At 35.6% G+C, this 14,796-nt stretch overlaps 1 protein-coding gene across 1 annotated transcript in view; it reads left to right on the top strand.

Moving 5' to 3' along the window:
- Positions 1-14,796, top strand: part of CAPZA2 (capping actin protein of muscle Z-line subunit alpha 2) — a 53,079-nt gene that overhangs the window by 12,439 nt on the left and 25,844 nt on the right. Inside the window, exon 2 of the mRNA XM_077756030.1 lies at positions 13,465-13,528. Coding sequence (XP_077612156.1) covers positions 13,465-13,528 — 64 coding nt within the window. The remainder of the gene's footprint in view (positions 1-13,464; positions 13,529-14,796) is intronic.

Here is a 14,796-nt window from a genome sequence, read left to right as displayed (position 1 = left end):
CTCCTTTGCATTCATGGATTTTTTAATATTTTATTTTAAAGTTTATTTATTAATGTATTATATATTTATTAATTTTGAGAGAGGGAGAGAGAATCTCAAGCGAGTTCCACGCTGTCTGTGCAGAGCCTGATGTGGGGCTTGAACTCATTCATGAACCATGAGATTATGACCTGAGCCAAAACCAAGAGTCAGATGCTTAACTGAGCCACCCAGGTACCCCAATTTTGTAAATAAATGGTAAACATATTTAAAGAAAAATTGCTTTTAACTCAGTAGATGATCTAGTTTTAGATTGATAGGGACTTACTCAAAATGATAGCTATAAAGGAAAAAATTCTTGAGGAAAACTTTTCAAGACAAATTATTACTTTCAAGTATATTCGAAAAAGATTGGCTGTAACACAGCCTATAATAGTGATCACTTCATTGTAAACTATTTAAATATGACTGAGTTTAAAAAAAAAAAAGGCTCATTTTACTTGTAACTCTCAAAAAGACATGGGAAGTTTTTACAGTTATAGGAAACAGTGTCAAGTAATTTTGTAGTTGAAATGGAAAAATGTGTATTAGTTTTTTAACTTTTTTATGAATCTCTAAGGCAGTGAACCTTTTTGGTATCACATTCCTTGAGAATCAGGCAAAACCTGATTCCTTTGATGCTGTTTTTCAGAAGATACCTCAAGTTTTGCATATACAATCCCCCTACTAGGGCAGTGGGTATGATAACTGGCCACCCATCAGAATCACCTACAAAGATTTTGTGAAATACAGGCCTCCAGGTCTCAGTGCTCTAGAGATGGATTCAGTAGATCTGGAATAGGACATGTAAATCTCTGTTTTTTGTCCAAAAGCTTTCCAAGCAAATTTAACAGGCATCTAAATTTGGGAAATCTTAACTCTAATGTCCCTGATTTGATCATGGAAGAGATAACTGTGTGGCATTATGTCCAGCATATGGGAATTAAAGGGGATGTTGGCAGGGTTCTCAGATAAACAAGATGCCTCGTTAAATTCTAGTTTACGATAAACAACAAATAATTTTTAGTGTAGATTGTTCCCATGCAGCTACTATGGTATGCAGTGCTGTTTGCCTCTAATGGTTCCAGATAACTATTTGTGTGGTGTGTGTGTATGTGCTTCCATGCACTTGCATTGTCTGCTTTTTATGCTTTCATCTCCTTCCTCCTGTTGCTCAAGTCTTTTTCAAAAATTTAAATTTATTGTCAGCTTACTCTTACAGATACTTTGGTGAGGGCACATGGAGTTTATGTGCAGCTAGCCCTCCCCTGCTTTGTTCTTCCTGGAGAAGGTTTTCAGGCCTATTCAGTGTAGATAGAAGATGAGATTGCACACTTCCGTATTCTGTAGTCCAGGAAGCATAGGATGGCAAGGCACCACTGCTCCATAGGATTGAGCCACAAATAGTCATCTTTTTGGATATTGTGACTGATCTCTTTCCATCCCTGTGGTGATGCTTGTCTGCTACACTTATTGGTCCAATATGGTGTGCAGGTGCCACACAACTCATCAGCATTGTTTGCTTATGATCTGGCCTCTTGATCAAATTGAAAAGTGTGTGGAGAAGCTAATTTCTGTCTGTAGGCTCAGAGTGTAGACATGCTTTACACAATATAAAGGGCATCAGCTCCTCTCTTGCCTGCAGCACAAGAGGAACAGTTTGTGACAGGCAGCATCCCAGCATTAACAAAATACTTCTTTAATTGCCTGCAATCTGAGATAGCTTTGATTCTCAATGAGTATCTGCCAACATTCACAAAGAGAAAGTGGTGCCTGGTAGAAAGCAAGAGATAGTTTTCTATGAGTTTATCAAAATGAATCGTAGTTTTAGTCAGTGGAGAAGTTGGTATTCTTTCCTATCTTATTTAGGGAAAGAATTTGGAGAATTCTCTCTTTCTTTTTTTTAAGTTTATTTATTTTTGAGAGAGAGAGAGATAAAAGAGCTGGTGAGTGCCTGCGGGGGAGGGGCAGAGAGAGTATCAAGCAGGTTCCACCCTGTCAGTGCAAAGCCAAAAGTGGGACTCAAACCCACCACCATGAGATCATGGTCTCCCACATTATGAGATCTTGCCCCACATCAGGCCTGCTCTGACAATGTTGACGGTGCAGGGCCTGCTTGGGATTCTCTCTTTCCCTCTGTCTCTGTCCTTTCCCTCCTCTCTGTCTCTCAAAATAAATAAATATTAAATACAAAACAAATAGCAGTCTGGTGGTAGAATGGGAAATGAATCTTGAAGAAGAATATGAGATTAGAGACAGGACTGCTGTTGTAACAATGCTGAACAAAGTGGGTCTAAATGGAATGGAATCAAAGAAAAGGATTAGATTTGAGCAAGAGAGATAGACACACTGATCATGTGACTGAGGTGGGGGGGAAGTGGAATGATTTCTAGGTGGTGCCAGTAATTTTAAAAGAACAGAAGAGAGTAGGTTAGGGTTAGATGATTTGAAGTATCTTTGAGACATTTTGATGGAGATTTCTAGTAAATAAATTATACTTAGAAAAATGCATCTTGATCTTGACAAACGAGTTGGATGTATAGATCTGAGAGCTATTGTTGTGTGGTAATCATGGAACTGTTTTGTTCGACGTAGGTGAGATTGCCCAGAGTTTTCTTTTGTTCCCAGCCTATCTTCAGAACCATCATAGAAAGGTGATGTTGTAGTGGGAGGTAGTTCTGTGAAAAGCCTTGGAGTTCATTTCAAAACTTCATTCACATCCCAATTCTGGACCCCTGTTTTCTTTCATAAATTAAAAGGATTAACAGCAATCTCAGAGAGTAATTGTAGATACCATTTTATTTTATTTGAGAGAGGTAGGAGTTTTAACAGGTTAAGAAATAATGGTATATTTCCTCCCAATAATTTCCCTGTAAAAAATGGAAGTTTAGAAGGATGCCTGGGTGGCTTAGTTGGTTAGTCTGACTCTTGGTTTTGGCCCAGGTCATGATCTCAAGGTTCATTAGATTGAGCCCTGCATCAAGCCCCTGTGTTGGTGTCGGCTCTGTGTTGACAGCAGGGAGCCTGCTTGGGATTTTTCTCTCTCTGTCTCTCTGCCCCTCCTCCCCTTAAAATAAATAAACTTTAAAAAAGTGGGAGTTCGGGACTCCTGGGTGGCTCACTACATTAAGCGTCCGACTTCAGCTCAGGTCATGATCTCATGGTCCGTGAGTTTGAGCCCCACATCAGGGTCTGTGCTGACAGCTCGGTGCCTGGAGCCTACTTTGGCATCTGTGTGTCTCTCTTTGCCCCTCTCCTGCTTGTGGTCTGTCTCTTTCTCAGAAAAAAAATAAACATTAAAAAAATTTCTTTTGAAGTGGGAGTTTATAGAAGTTAAAAAAAAATTTGGGTGCAGATCATTCATCTTAGATAAAAGTCTAGATCTTGCACATTTCCACCATGCAGCTAGGAAACCAAATCACTGGTTTTTGAGATGAGCAGAGTCAAATAGAGAGGGAAAGAATGATTTCCAAGTGAGGAGAAAGGAATGTCAATGTGTGGAAATGAATGCATTACAAAGAACACAGAAATGGCTGGGCATATGCCACCCTTGTATCACTGTAGGGCACAAAGAAACTAACATGTAACTTGAAAATGTCTGTGTTCCAGGGCTATTTTTAAGAAACCTAGAGCTATATCAGGGCACCTGAATGGCTCAGTCAGTTAAGTGTCTGACTTGCAACTCAGATCATGATCTCCTGGTTCATGAGTTTAGGCCCAGCATTGGCCTTTCTGCTGTCAGTGCAGACCCTGCTTTGGATCCTCTGTCCCCCCTCTTTTCCCTCTCCTTGTTTGTGCGCCCCCACACACACTCTCTCTTTATCTCTCTCTCTCTCTCTCTCTAAAAAAAAAAAATAATTAAAAAAAACCTAGTTATACTAATGCAAGTATACCTAGTGTCTACTACTGTTACTGCTAATAATATGTAATATTATTTATTTACCCAAGTTTACATAGCTAATGAGTAGTGGAGATGAAAATCCAACCCAGTCAGTCTGGCTCCAGAAAGATGCACGATACTGCTTCTTTATATTAGCATAAGTTTTTGTGGTTTTGATTGTAGTTTATTTGAAAATGAAATCTATGTAGAATTGTACTAGTGATAACTCTTAAAATGTTCATTTCATTGAAATACTGTATTCCTTGACTGTTCTAAATAAATGAGAGTTTATCCTTGCTTATACATTTGTTCAACAGATAATAACTATCTACAGAGTGCAGAGTATAGGGCAGAGGCAGCAGGAATCCTACCTTGAAAGGTGATTGAATGTTTGGTCATTCAGCAAATAATTGAGAGCCTCTATCTGCCAGGCACCTTTCTAAGCACTCAGATACAGTATGCCGTCTCTGATTTTCTCTTTTCCCTCTGAGTTTCTTTTTCTTTCAAACTAAATCAGTGCTAAACAATGAGGGTTTTGGAAGCATAGGAGGTGGAAAGTTAGCTGTGTATGTGTGTTTTTTAAAATAAGTTCAATAGGAGATTTTAGTATAATTTTTTGAGAATGAATTCTAACATTTGTCTGTGAGATGTCAGGTATAACATTTGTATAGTTTGGTTCAGTGACTCAGAACTGAAATGTTAAGGATTTTTCCTTATTTTACCCTGTATTGTCTAGTTGGTCTACCCTCTTCCCTAGGTTGTCATACTTCAGCAATCCTTATCAGTTGAGTCTTTCCTGCAAAGAGAAGCTAGTTGATGAAATCTATGTAGAGTTCAAATGAGACATTTCATTACTGTGGGATTTCTTAGAAAGAGGACTTCAGTTTATTCAGTGTTAGCATTGAGATTTCCTTCTTATAAATTGTGCACTGATAAAGGAAATGGGTAAAGACATATCTGACCATCAATTTAAGAAAGAATGTCCCAGTATTTTTTAAGGATATTGAGACAGATGCCCTAAGTAGTATAGCTTTATGCCAACATATTACTTACTCTCTGTAATTCAGAATGAAAGCCTAAGGTTCTTAATTTTTGTTTCTTTAAAATTTTATCTTCAAAATTTTTGAACTGTATTTTCTATTAAAAAAGCAAAATGTTAGGGGCACCTGGCTGGCTTAGTCTGTTGAGCATACAACTCTTGGTCTTGGGGACTTGAACTCAAACCCCATGTTAGGTGTGGAGCCTACTTTAAATAAAGCAAGCAAAGTGTTGGATTTTTTTTGTACGTTTGCAATAATAGTGTTAAATGTGACTCTTAATTAGAAAATAAGCAAATATTAATTATCATGGTTACTAACAGTTTTTTAATGTGGGTTTTTTAGATCTTATTTATGTTATTTTTTAAGTAATCTTAAAAAATACCCATGTGGGGCTTGAACCCACAATTCCAAGATCAAGAGTCACACGCTCCACAATCAGCTGAGCAAGCCAGTTGCCCCAAAGTTTTTATTTAAAAATTTTTTTAACATTTATTCATTTTTGAGAATGAGAGGGACAGAGTGTAAGTGGGGGAGGGGGAGAGACAGTGGGAGACAGAATCAGAAGCAGCTCCAGGCTCTGAGCTATCAGCACAGAGCCTGACGTGGGGCTCGAACTCATGGACAGTGAGCTCATGACCTGAGCCAAAGTCGAATGCTTAGCCAACTGAGCCACCCAGGTGCCTCCAAAGTTTTTATTTTAACCCGTTGTAGGTCATGACATGTGCATTCTAATCTCCATCACCTGTTTTACCCACCTCTCCAGCCCACTCCTCACTGGTAACCATCAGTTTGTTCTCTTGAGTTAAGAGTCTGTTTTTTGGTGTGTCTTGTGCTTTTTTTTATCCCTTTGCTCATTTGTTTTGTTTCGTAAATTCCACATATGAATGCAGTCATGGTATTTGTCTTTCTCTGACTTGTTTCACTTATACTCTCTATCTCCATCCATGTTGTTGCAAATGGTAGGATTTCATTCTTCTTTATATTTCATTATATGCCACATCTTCTTTATCCATTCGTCAGTTGAATGGGCTGCTTTCATATCTTGGCTATTGTAAATAATGCTGCTATAAACGTAGGGGTGCACGTATCCCTTTGAATTAGTGGTTTGGATTCCTTGGGTAAATACCCAGTAGTGCAATTGCTGGTTCATAGGGTAGTTCTGTTTTTAACTTTTTGAGGAACCTCTGTACTGCTTTCTTTCCACAGTGGCTGTACCAGTTTTCATTCCCACCAACACTGCAGGAGGGTTCCTTTTTCTCCATATCATCCTCAACACCTGTTGTTTCTTGTCTTGTTAAGTTTAGCTATTCTAACAGGTGTGAGGTAATATCTCATTGTAGTTTTGATTTGCATTCCCTGAGGACAAGTGATGATGAGCATCTTTTCATGTGTTTTTTGGCCATCTTTATGTCTATGGTTACTGAGTTTTAAAGTTAACATTTTATACATAATAAAAAGATAATGCTATCATTTATATGAGAGATTTAAAATTTTTTTAGTTGAGATATAATTTACCTGCCATAAAATGTGTAAGTCTTAAATGTTCAGTTCAGTGAATTTTCAGGGTTTTTTTTAAAGTTTATATGTTTTTGAGAGGGAGCGCACACATGCACATGGGTGGGGCAGAGAGGGAGCAAGAGAATAACAAGGAGACTTCACACTGTCAGCTCAGAGCCTGACAACAGTGTTGGATCTCATAAACTGTGAGATCATGACCTGAGCCAAAATCAAGAATGAGATGCTTAACCAACTGAGCCACCTAGGCACCCCAAATTTTCACAATTAATATGCAGCCACCATTCACTTAAAGAACATTTTCCATCACCAAAAAGTTCTCTCATGCTTCTTTCTGATCGATCCTTGCACCTTTTGCCCAACAATGCGTTAAGTTTTATCACCAAAGAGTAGTTTTCCCTGATTTTGGATGTCATATAAATGGAATCACACAGTGTGTATTTTTTGTGTATCTGGCTTCTTTCCACTTAACTTGATTTTGAGATTTACTTATGGTGTTGCTTGCATCAGTGTCCCAGATATTTATCCATTTTCCTCTTGGTGGGCATTTGGGATTATTATGAATAAGGCTGCTATGAACATTCTTGTCTTTCTGTGGACATATGCATTCATTTCTTTTATGTAAATACCTTATGAGATTGCTGGGTCACAAGAGAGAACTCTTGAAGGTAAGTCATTTTGATGGGTTATACAAAGACAAGTTTTTTGCCATTTGAAAATCTGTATTAAACAATTCTAGCCCTCCTCAAACACAGTTTGTGTAGATGGTTAATGAAAATTTGAAGTGAAATTAAATATGTTTATCCATAGGGGAATCATCAAAAACATACCCATTCACTTTGTTTTTGTAAGGTCTAAGCTGTAACAAATTATTTTTGAGTCTCCAGAATCATGAGTTGTTTCAAACTATTGTAAACAAACAAAAATGGTAGATAGGGTCATATCTTAATTAGAACTCAGGTAATTAGAATCCTCTATTTAACCCAAAATTGTTTAACTTAATTTTAAGGACACAGTGGCTCATTGTGAATTACAGCAATGCCTAAATAACCATACTAGAATTTTTATGTGTAAAAATGAGTTATTCTTTACTTCCAGAGACAACCACTGGAACTCTTCAAAACAAGTTCTTTGTGAGAAGAAATGGGATTTTAATTTACCTTACATTACTTACATGATATTTTCTTACTGTTAGCCAGTGTCTCCATAATAATGAGACAGCATCTCTTCCTATTTCCTTCTGATGTTATTGAATATTCAGTAGTTCCTTGAGGAAATTACATGTCTACAATTACTACCTGAATGACTCCTTAATTCATGAGACACATTTTAGAAGTACTTCAAATTTATTAAAGTGTGAGACATGTTTTTCACATCTGTGACTAAGGAAGTAACTCATATTTTTAAAACATGTGTATGTAAAATACTTTATTTGTCTTTTGTGTTGCTTCACTGGGGAAAAGATGTACATTTTAACAAATAGAATTAGGTTGTTTTATTTATCCATATGACAGTGTAATAAAAAAATGGATCTCTGTCTCATATCATACACAAAAATCAGTCCGCAGTGGAGTAAAGACCTAAATTCAAAAAGCAAAATTTTAAGTTAAAAAAAATATATATATGGGAGGAAATCCCCACAACCTCAGAGTAGAGGAGAAATTTTTTTCCTACTCTCTAAGTACTTCACTGTTCAGGGCTTTCTCTTACATGACTCCAGTGCAGTTATCAAAATCAAGAAATTAAACATTGATACAATACTGTTTTCCAATCTACAGACCCTATTTATATTTCACCAGTTGTTGATACAGGATCCAGTCTAGTATCACATTGAATTTTATTGTAATGTCTCTTTAGTTTTTAATCTGGAACAATTTCTCAGCATTGTCTGTCTTCTATGACCTTAACACTTTTGAAGAGTACAGACTGTTTCGTAGACTGCATGTTCATTTTGGTTTATTTCCTCATGATTAAATTCAGCCTATGAATTTTTGTCTGTAAGAGATATTATATCCTCGGTGTATCCTTTTAGGCAGCACATGGTATTAGTTTTTCCTCTTATTTATAACTTTGATTGTTTGGTAAAGGTGGTGTGTGGCACGTTTCCTCAATGCAAGTATATAATTAAGTATTTGGAAAGATACTTTTCAGACCATGTAAATGTCCTGTTGTCTTTTTATCATACTTTTACCCACAAATTTTAGCATCCATTGGTGATTTTTGTATGCAACAATTATTGCAGTGTACACCCAAGGTGATTTTTATAATCAGTCATTCCTTCTACATTCATTAGTTGAAATTCTGTTGTAATGAAGAGCTTTCCCTTGTTCAGTCATTTCTTTGTGTCAGTATAGACTCATATATTCCTATTTTATTCTGTGAGTTACTACCCGTTACTGTCATTACTTAATGTGTTGTTTGAATTGTGGTATTTCTTTTAAAAGAAGAAAGAAAGCTCATAAGAAAAACAGTGTACAAAAAAATGTTTGACAGTGAGTAATAACTTTTGTATTATCTCACATAGTTGATGGGCAAAAGTTTTTTTTTTTTTTTGGTGCAGGACTAATGTATACTGACATTTTGGATATTATTTTGAATACACTACTTTATCTTCTATATAAGTAACTTTATAGTCTTAATTGGTATCTGCTCTTTTACCAGAAGCACAAAGGAATGGAATATACTTTCTGTTATGTTTATCTTTTTGTATATGTTTTATACAAAATATTATTTGGATCCAAGAGAAAGAAAAGGAAGAATATAGCTCTTTCAGCTTTTAGCTCAGGTCAGTACATTAAGCTCTACATTAGTAGGTTAACTTTTTAAAACTATCCTTCTTGGTACAATTGTTACAAAGTGTGCCTGTCAGCTGCCAGTGACTAATGTAGATAAGAGTTAGTCTCCCGCCTAGCCCTACCTTCCCCCCCAAAAGCCTCCCAAGTCCCCCACCCCACCAATCTAGAATTGCAGTTTAGAAATACAATAAAATAACTCTTTCCTGCATCCGACTCCAATTTAGAAGGACTTTATTTTGAATAAACATGGAAGAAGATGGTAGGTAATGCAGAAGATTTAGCTGAGGGCTGGGAATGTGTCTAATAATTTACTGGGCTTTTCTAGAAAAGCTACAGTATTCCGAGGGGTAGAGTCAAGCTCTATATGTATTAGAAAACCTTTGAGGAAATTTTTTTTAATTATTTTCAGAAAATCATTCTACTCTTAGGAACCCTTGTATGACCTTTCTTTTTTTCTTGGATTTAGAAGTTGGCTAGAATAATTAGTTTAAAACATTTTTTTAAAAAGTCAGCTAAGAAAGATGGATGTAGGAACACATTGAGTCTATAACCGTACTTAGAAGATACTGATAATGGAACAGTTTCTTAGAAGACAATTAAGCATTTACTGTGGCCTATATACTTCCTTTCCTTTAGCATCTGAGAAATCCAAAAATCACATCCTTCTTAGTTGGTTAAATTCACAGAGAACAGATTACTAAACTCTCTAAGTGTAGCTGGTATAATCCAAGTTGTGTTTTGGGTTCTCAGACAGCTCCTGTGACCTCATAGCCCTTAATGGTACTTCTTTTGACCCACCATTCACTATGGATGGGTATTGTGAGCAATCCTTAACTTGTTGTTTTTGTTGTTACTGTTTTTTTTTTTTTTAATTTTTTAACGTTTATTTTTGAGAGACAGAGAGAAACAGCATGAACAGGGAAGGAGCAGAGAGAGAGGTTGACACAGAATCCGAAGCAGGCTCCAGGCTCTGAGCTGTCAGCACAGAGCCCAATGCGGGACTCGAACCCACAGACCGTGAGATCATGACCTGAGCCGAAGTTGGATGCTTAACCAACTGAGCTACCCAGGCGTTCCCCAGTCCTTAACTTTGATCACTATATACTAAGTGCATACATTTAATGCAGTAACAAAGGCAAATAAGTGTGTAGGAAAAAAAGTTTAGAGCATTTTTGCTTTCTTGCTGAAAATTCCAAGTAGAACTGATTAAAACTCTGAGTGGTATATGCCTTTTTTTGAAACAACTTAAAATTTTAAAGCTCAACAACCTAGCAATTAGTAAATATGCTATATATATACTGCTTGCTATTAGTACTTTAATTTTGCCAGTTTTATAAGTCATTAGGGCTGTTAGAAACAGTTACTTCAAAATACTAAATGTTTTTGAAAGAAATTGATATTGATAAATTCATCAGCAAGTTACAACAACTTTTATTTGTTGCCTGTAGTAATGATTAACTTTGTTCTTAACGCTAACAGCTCCTTATCTCATTGGGGGCAGGGGTACAGAGCAGTGAGTGGTACAATTAAGAAGTTAAGACATTTTACATAAACGTAATAGATTTCAATGTATGTTTAGCATGCACTGCTTCTATACCCTACCCCACCCTTGCGTGTTTTAAAATTATTTTTTATATTTTGGCTTTTGATTTCAATAGTAAACTTAAACATTTAGAAGAAAATAATTTTGAGAACACAAAGCATATAGTAGTATTCCATTGTGTAGAAACACCATCTTTTGTTTATACATTCACTCATTTGTGGACATTTGAGTTTTAAGTTTCCAGTTTTGAGCATTGGTGAATAGATTTTTGTATGGACATAGGTTTGCATTTCTCTAAAGTAGATATCTGGAAGGGAGATTGTTTTGTGGTGTTTGCTTAACTGTATGAGAAATTGCCAAACTGATTTCCAGACTGCTTGGTACCATTTTGCGTTGCTGTAACCATTTATTCTAGCTCTGCATCCTCACCAATACTTGGTATTATCAGTCTTTTTTATTTTAGCCATTATATTAGGTATGTAGTAGTGTTTCATGATTTCAATATTCATTTCCCTTATGACTTATGACATTGCACATCCTTTTGTGCATTTATTTGTCCTCTGTATATCCTATCCAGTGAAGTGCCCAAGTCCTTTGCTTACTATTTTCTTACTGTTGAGTTTTGAGAGTTTATATTCTGGATACAAGTCCTTTGTCAGATACGTGATTTGCTAATATTTTCTTCAGTTTGTAGCTTGTCTTTTCATTCTCTTAACAGTGTCTTAACTGAGCAAGAGGTTGAATTTCAGTGGAGTCCAGTTTATCAGTCCTTTTTTTTAATGGATCACGGTTTAAGTATCGTGTCTATGAATTTTTTGCCTAGATCATGAAGATTTTCTTCTATTTCTTTTATTTATTTATTTTTAAATTCCATGTTTTACATTTAGAGCTATGATCCATTTTGATGTAATTTTTTTTATAAGGTGTGAGTTTAGGTTGATTTTCATGTTTTTGCTCACAGGTGTCTAATTATTTAAATATCATTTGTTGAAAAACAATTCTTTCTCCATTGAATTGTCTTTGTACCGTTAATCAAAGTTGTTTAGCCATATATATATATGGGTATGTTTTGGGACTCTTAGTTCAGATCCATTGGTAAGTTTTGAAATCAGGTAGTGTGAATTTTCCAACTTTGTTCTATTTCAAAATTATTTTGGCTGTTCTAGTTCATTTGTCTTTACTATTTTGCATTTACTATTAAGGGTCTGAGAGAACAATTTATCCTTTCAATTCTTTTTAATTTTTTTAAAAAATATTTAAATGTTTATGTATTTTTGAGAAAGAAAAACAGAGCACAAGCTGGGGAGGGATAGAGAGAGAGGGAGACACAGAATCTGAAGTAGGCTCCAGGCTCTGAGCTGTCAGCACAGAGCCCAACATGGGGCTCAAACCCATGAACTGAGATATCATGAACTGAGCCGGTTAGATGCTTAACCGGCTGAGCCACCTAGGTGCCCCTATCCTCTCATTTCTTAACCAAAATCTATTTTTAGTACCATGTGTATGTGTTTATGATTATTTTAATCATCATAGTGACTTTTTAAAATCTTGCTTGAATTTGGGGAGGGGGTATCTTAATACATGGCCAAAATTGGCACTCATTACATTCTTTATGCATAGAAAAGTTATGTATAAAACATATCAGTGTTAGAATCAGCTTGTTGATATGTATCAGAAAAATCCTGTTTTGGGGCTTTTGGGTGACTCATTTGGTTAAACATCCAACTTCAGCTCAGGTCATAATCTTGGATTTTGTGAATTCGAGACCTGCATCAGACTCTGTGCTGACAGCTGGGAGCCTGGAGCCTGCCTCAGATTCTGTGTCTCCCTCTCTCTGCCCCTCTCTCACTCTCACTCTGTTTCTCTCTCTCAAAAAGAAACATTAAAAAAAAATTAAAACAAAAAGAAAAGAAAAATCCTGATTTGATTTTCATTGGACCTCCATTGATTGTATAGACTAGTTTGGGAAAAATTGTCATCTTCACATTATTTAGTCTTCCAGTCCATGAACATATCTGTCAATTTTTTAGCTTTTCTTTGATTTCTTGCATTAGTATTTTCTGTAGTGTTCGGCACACTAGTCCTGCAGATGTTTTGTTACAGTTACATGTAAATTATTATTGTTTTCGATTCTTTGGGATTTTTCATTGCAAATAATCATGTTGTCTGCAAGTAGAAAGTTTTACTTTATTTATGAAATGTCTTCAGTCAGGTCTCCTTTTAAAAACATTTTGAATTTAGACCTTTCTTCCCCTCTTCTTTTATATATTTTTCACTAATTCGTGATTTTATAGAAATATAAATATAGTATATCTGTTTTCTTTATTGTACCTAAATGCATCTTATTTCTTCACACATACAGCTTTTCTTGATTGATACTTTTTTCCATTTTATTTTAAAAGAAGAATTTGCTTATAAGAAAATGTTTATATGTTAGGTAGCTTTGAATCCTTAAATGTATTAAATATGTATTTTATCTGTATTTAGCCTATACATTGTAATTATATTAAATAATTGAAACAGTAATACAGTTTGTAGAAGTGTCACTATCTTTAAAAAAATTGTTAAGCCATTTTCAGTAGAACTTTGAAGTAGTATAATTTTGCATGTTTTTTTGGTTATTTTAGTGGAGGCCTATGCCATGGAACATTTATATCTTCATTTCTATTTTAGGTGCGTATAGCAGCAAAATTCATTATTCATGCCCCTCCTGGAGAATTTAATGAGGTGTTTAATGGTGAGTGTTTAATTCATAACACTAAGGCTTGATATATCAAGCAATCCTTTTTTTTAAAAGAATAAATTTATAGCCAAAATAACAAAACTGGTGGTGGTGGGGTATGTAGAAAAATCTGTACTTTCTGAGTTACAATGAAAATTTTTGTCAATTTCGATTTCATAATGGTTAGAATATACTTATGATATATATGATAATTATGTTTAAGTTAGCCTTAAAAGAGTAATAAATTTTTAAAAAGGACAAAATTTGAACTATTTTTTGGAATCGTGGAATGTATTTTTGTATTTCTTTTAAAGAAAAACTGGGGTGCCTGGGTGTCTCAGTTGGTTGAGCCTTTGACTTCTGCTCATGTCATGATCTCACAGTTCGTGGGTTCAGGCCCTACTTCAGGCTCTGTGCTGACAGCCCAGAGCTGGGAGCTTGCTTCATATTCTGTGTCTCCCTCTCTGTCTGCCCCTCCCCTGCTAGTGCTCTGTCTCTTTCTCTCAAAAATAAATAACATCAAAAAAAAAAAAGGAAAGAAAAACTTATTAGAATAATATGAACAGCCAAAAACAAAGAGGAAAAAACAGTGTTTCACCATGTTCAGAAGATGAGAGCACATGTAAAAACTATTTAATTTATATATGGTAAACTAGTTCACAGCATGTCCTTCTTTAAACCACAGTGACAAACGTTTTTATGATTATACACCCAAAGCAAAAGTTTGAACCGTTATACAGTCCTGGTTACTATAAAAACTGTAACAATGGCTCCTTTTTTAACAATAAGAATGACATGGTTGAAACAATCACCAGGAAAATGGCCCATAGTGATCTTACAAAACTGTTCTTAAGCAGTTTTAAGAATAAGTTACTGTAGGGGCGCCTGGGTGGCTCAGTTGATTAAGCATCCCACTTCGACTCAGGTCATGATCTCACAGTTCGTGGGTTCGAGCCCTGCGTCAGGCTCTGTGCTGACAGCTCAGAGCCTGGAGCCTGCTTCAGATTCTGTGTCTCCCTCTCTCTCTGACCCTCCCCTGCTCACGCTGTCCCTCTCTCTCTCTCTCTCTCTCTCAGAAATAAATAAAAACGTTAAAAAAACTTTCTAAAAAATAAGTTACTGTAGGTACTGTAAATGTGTTATTTGTACATAAATATATTTGGGCTTCACTGTCTTAAACTAATTTACCCAGGACTCTTTAGTTTTATTTTTAAAACATTCTATTCCAGAGTAAACTATTTAAACATGTTTTTAAAGAAGTTAATTACTAATTTTCATTCATA

The sequence above is a fragment of the Crocuta crocuta genome, unplaced genomic scaffold (genome assembly GCF_008692635.1).
Source record: "Crocuta crocuta isolate KB4526 unplaced genomic scaffold, BGI_CrCroc_1.0 scaffold452, whole genome shotgun sequence".
NCBI classification, from domain to species: Eukaryota; Metazoa; Chordata; class Mammalia; order Carnivora; family Hyaenidae; genus Crocuta; species Crocuta crocuta.
Note: the sequence above shows the minus strand (reverse complement) of the source record. Positions and strands in the feature narration are given on the sequence as shown.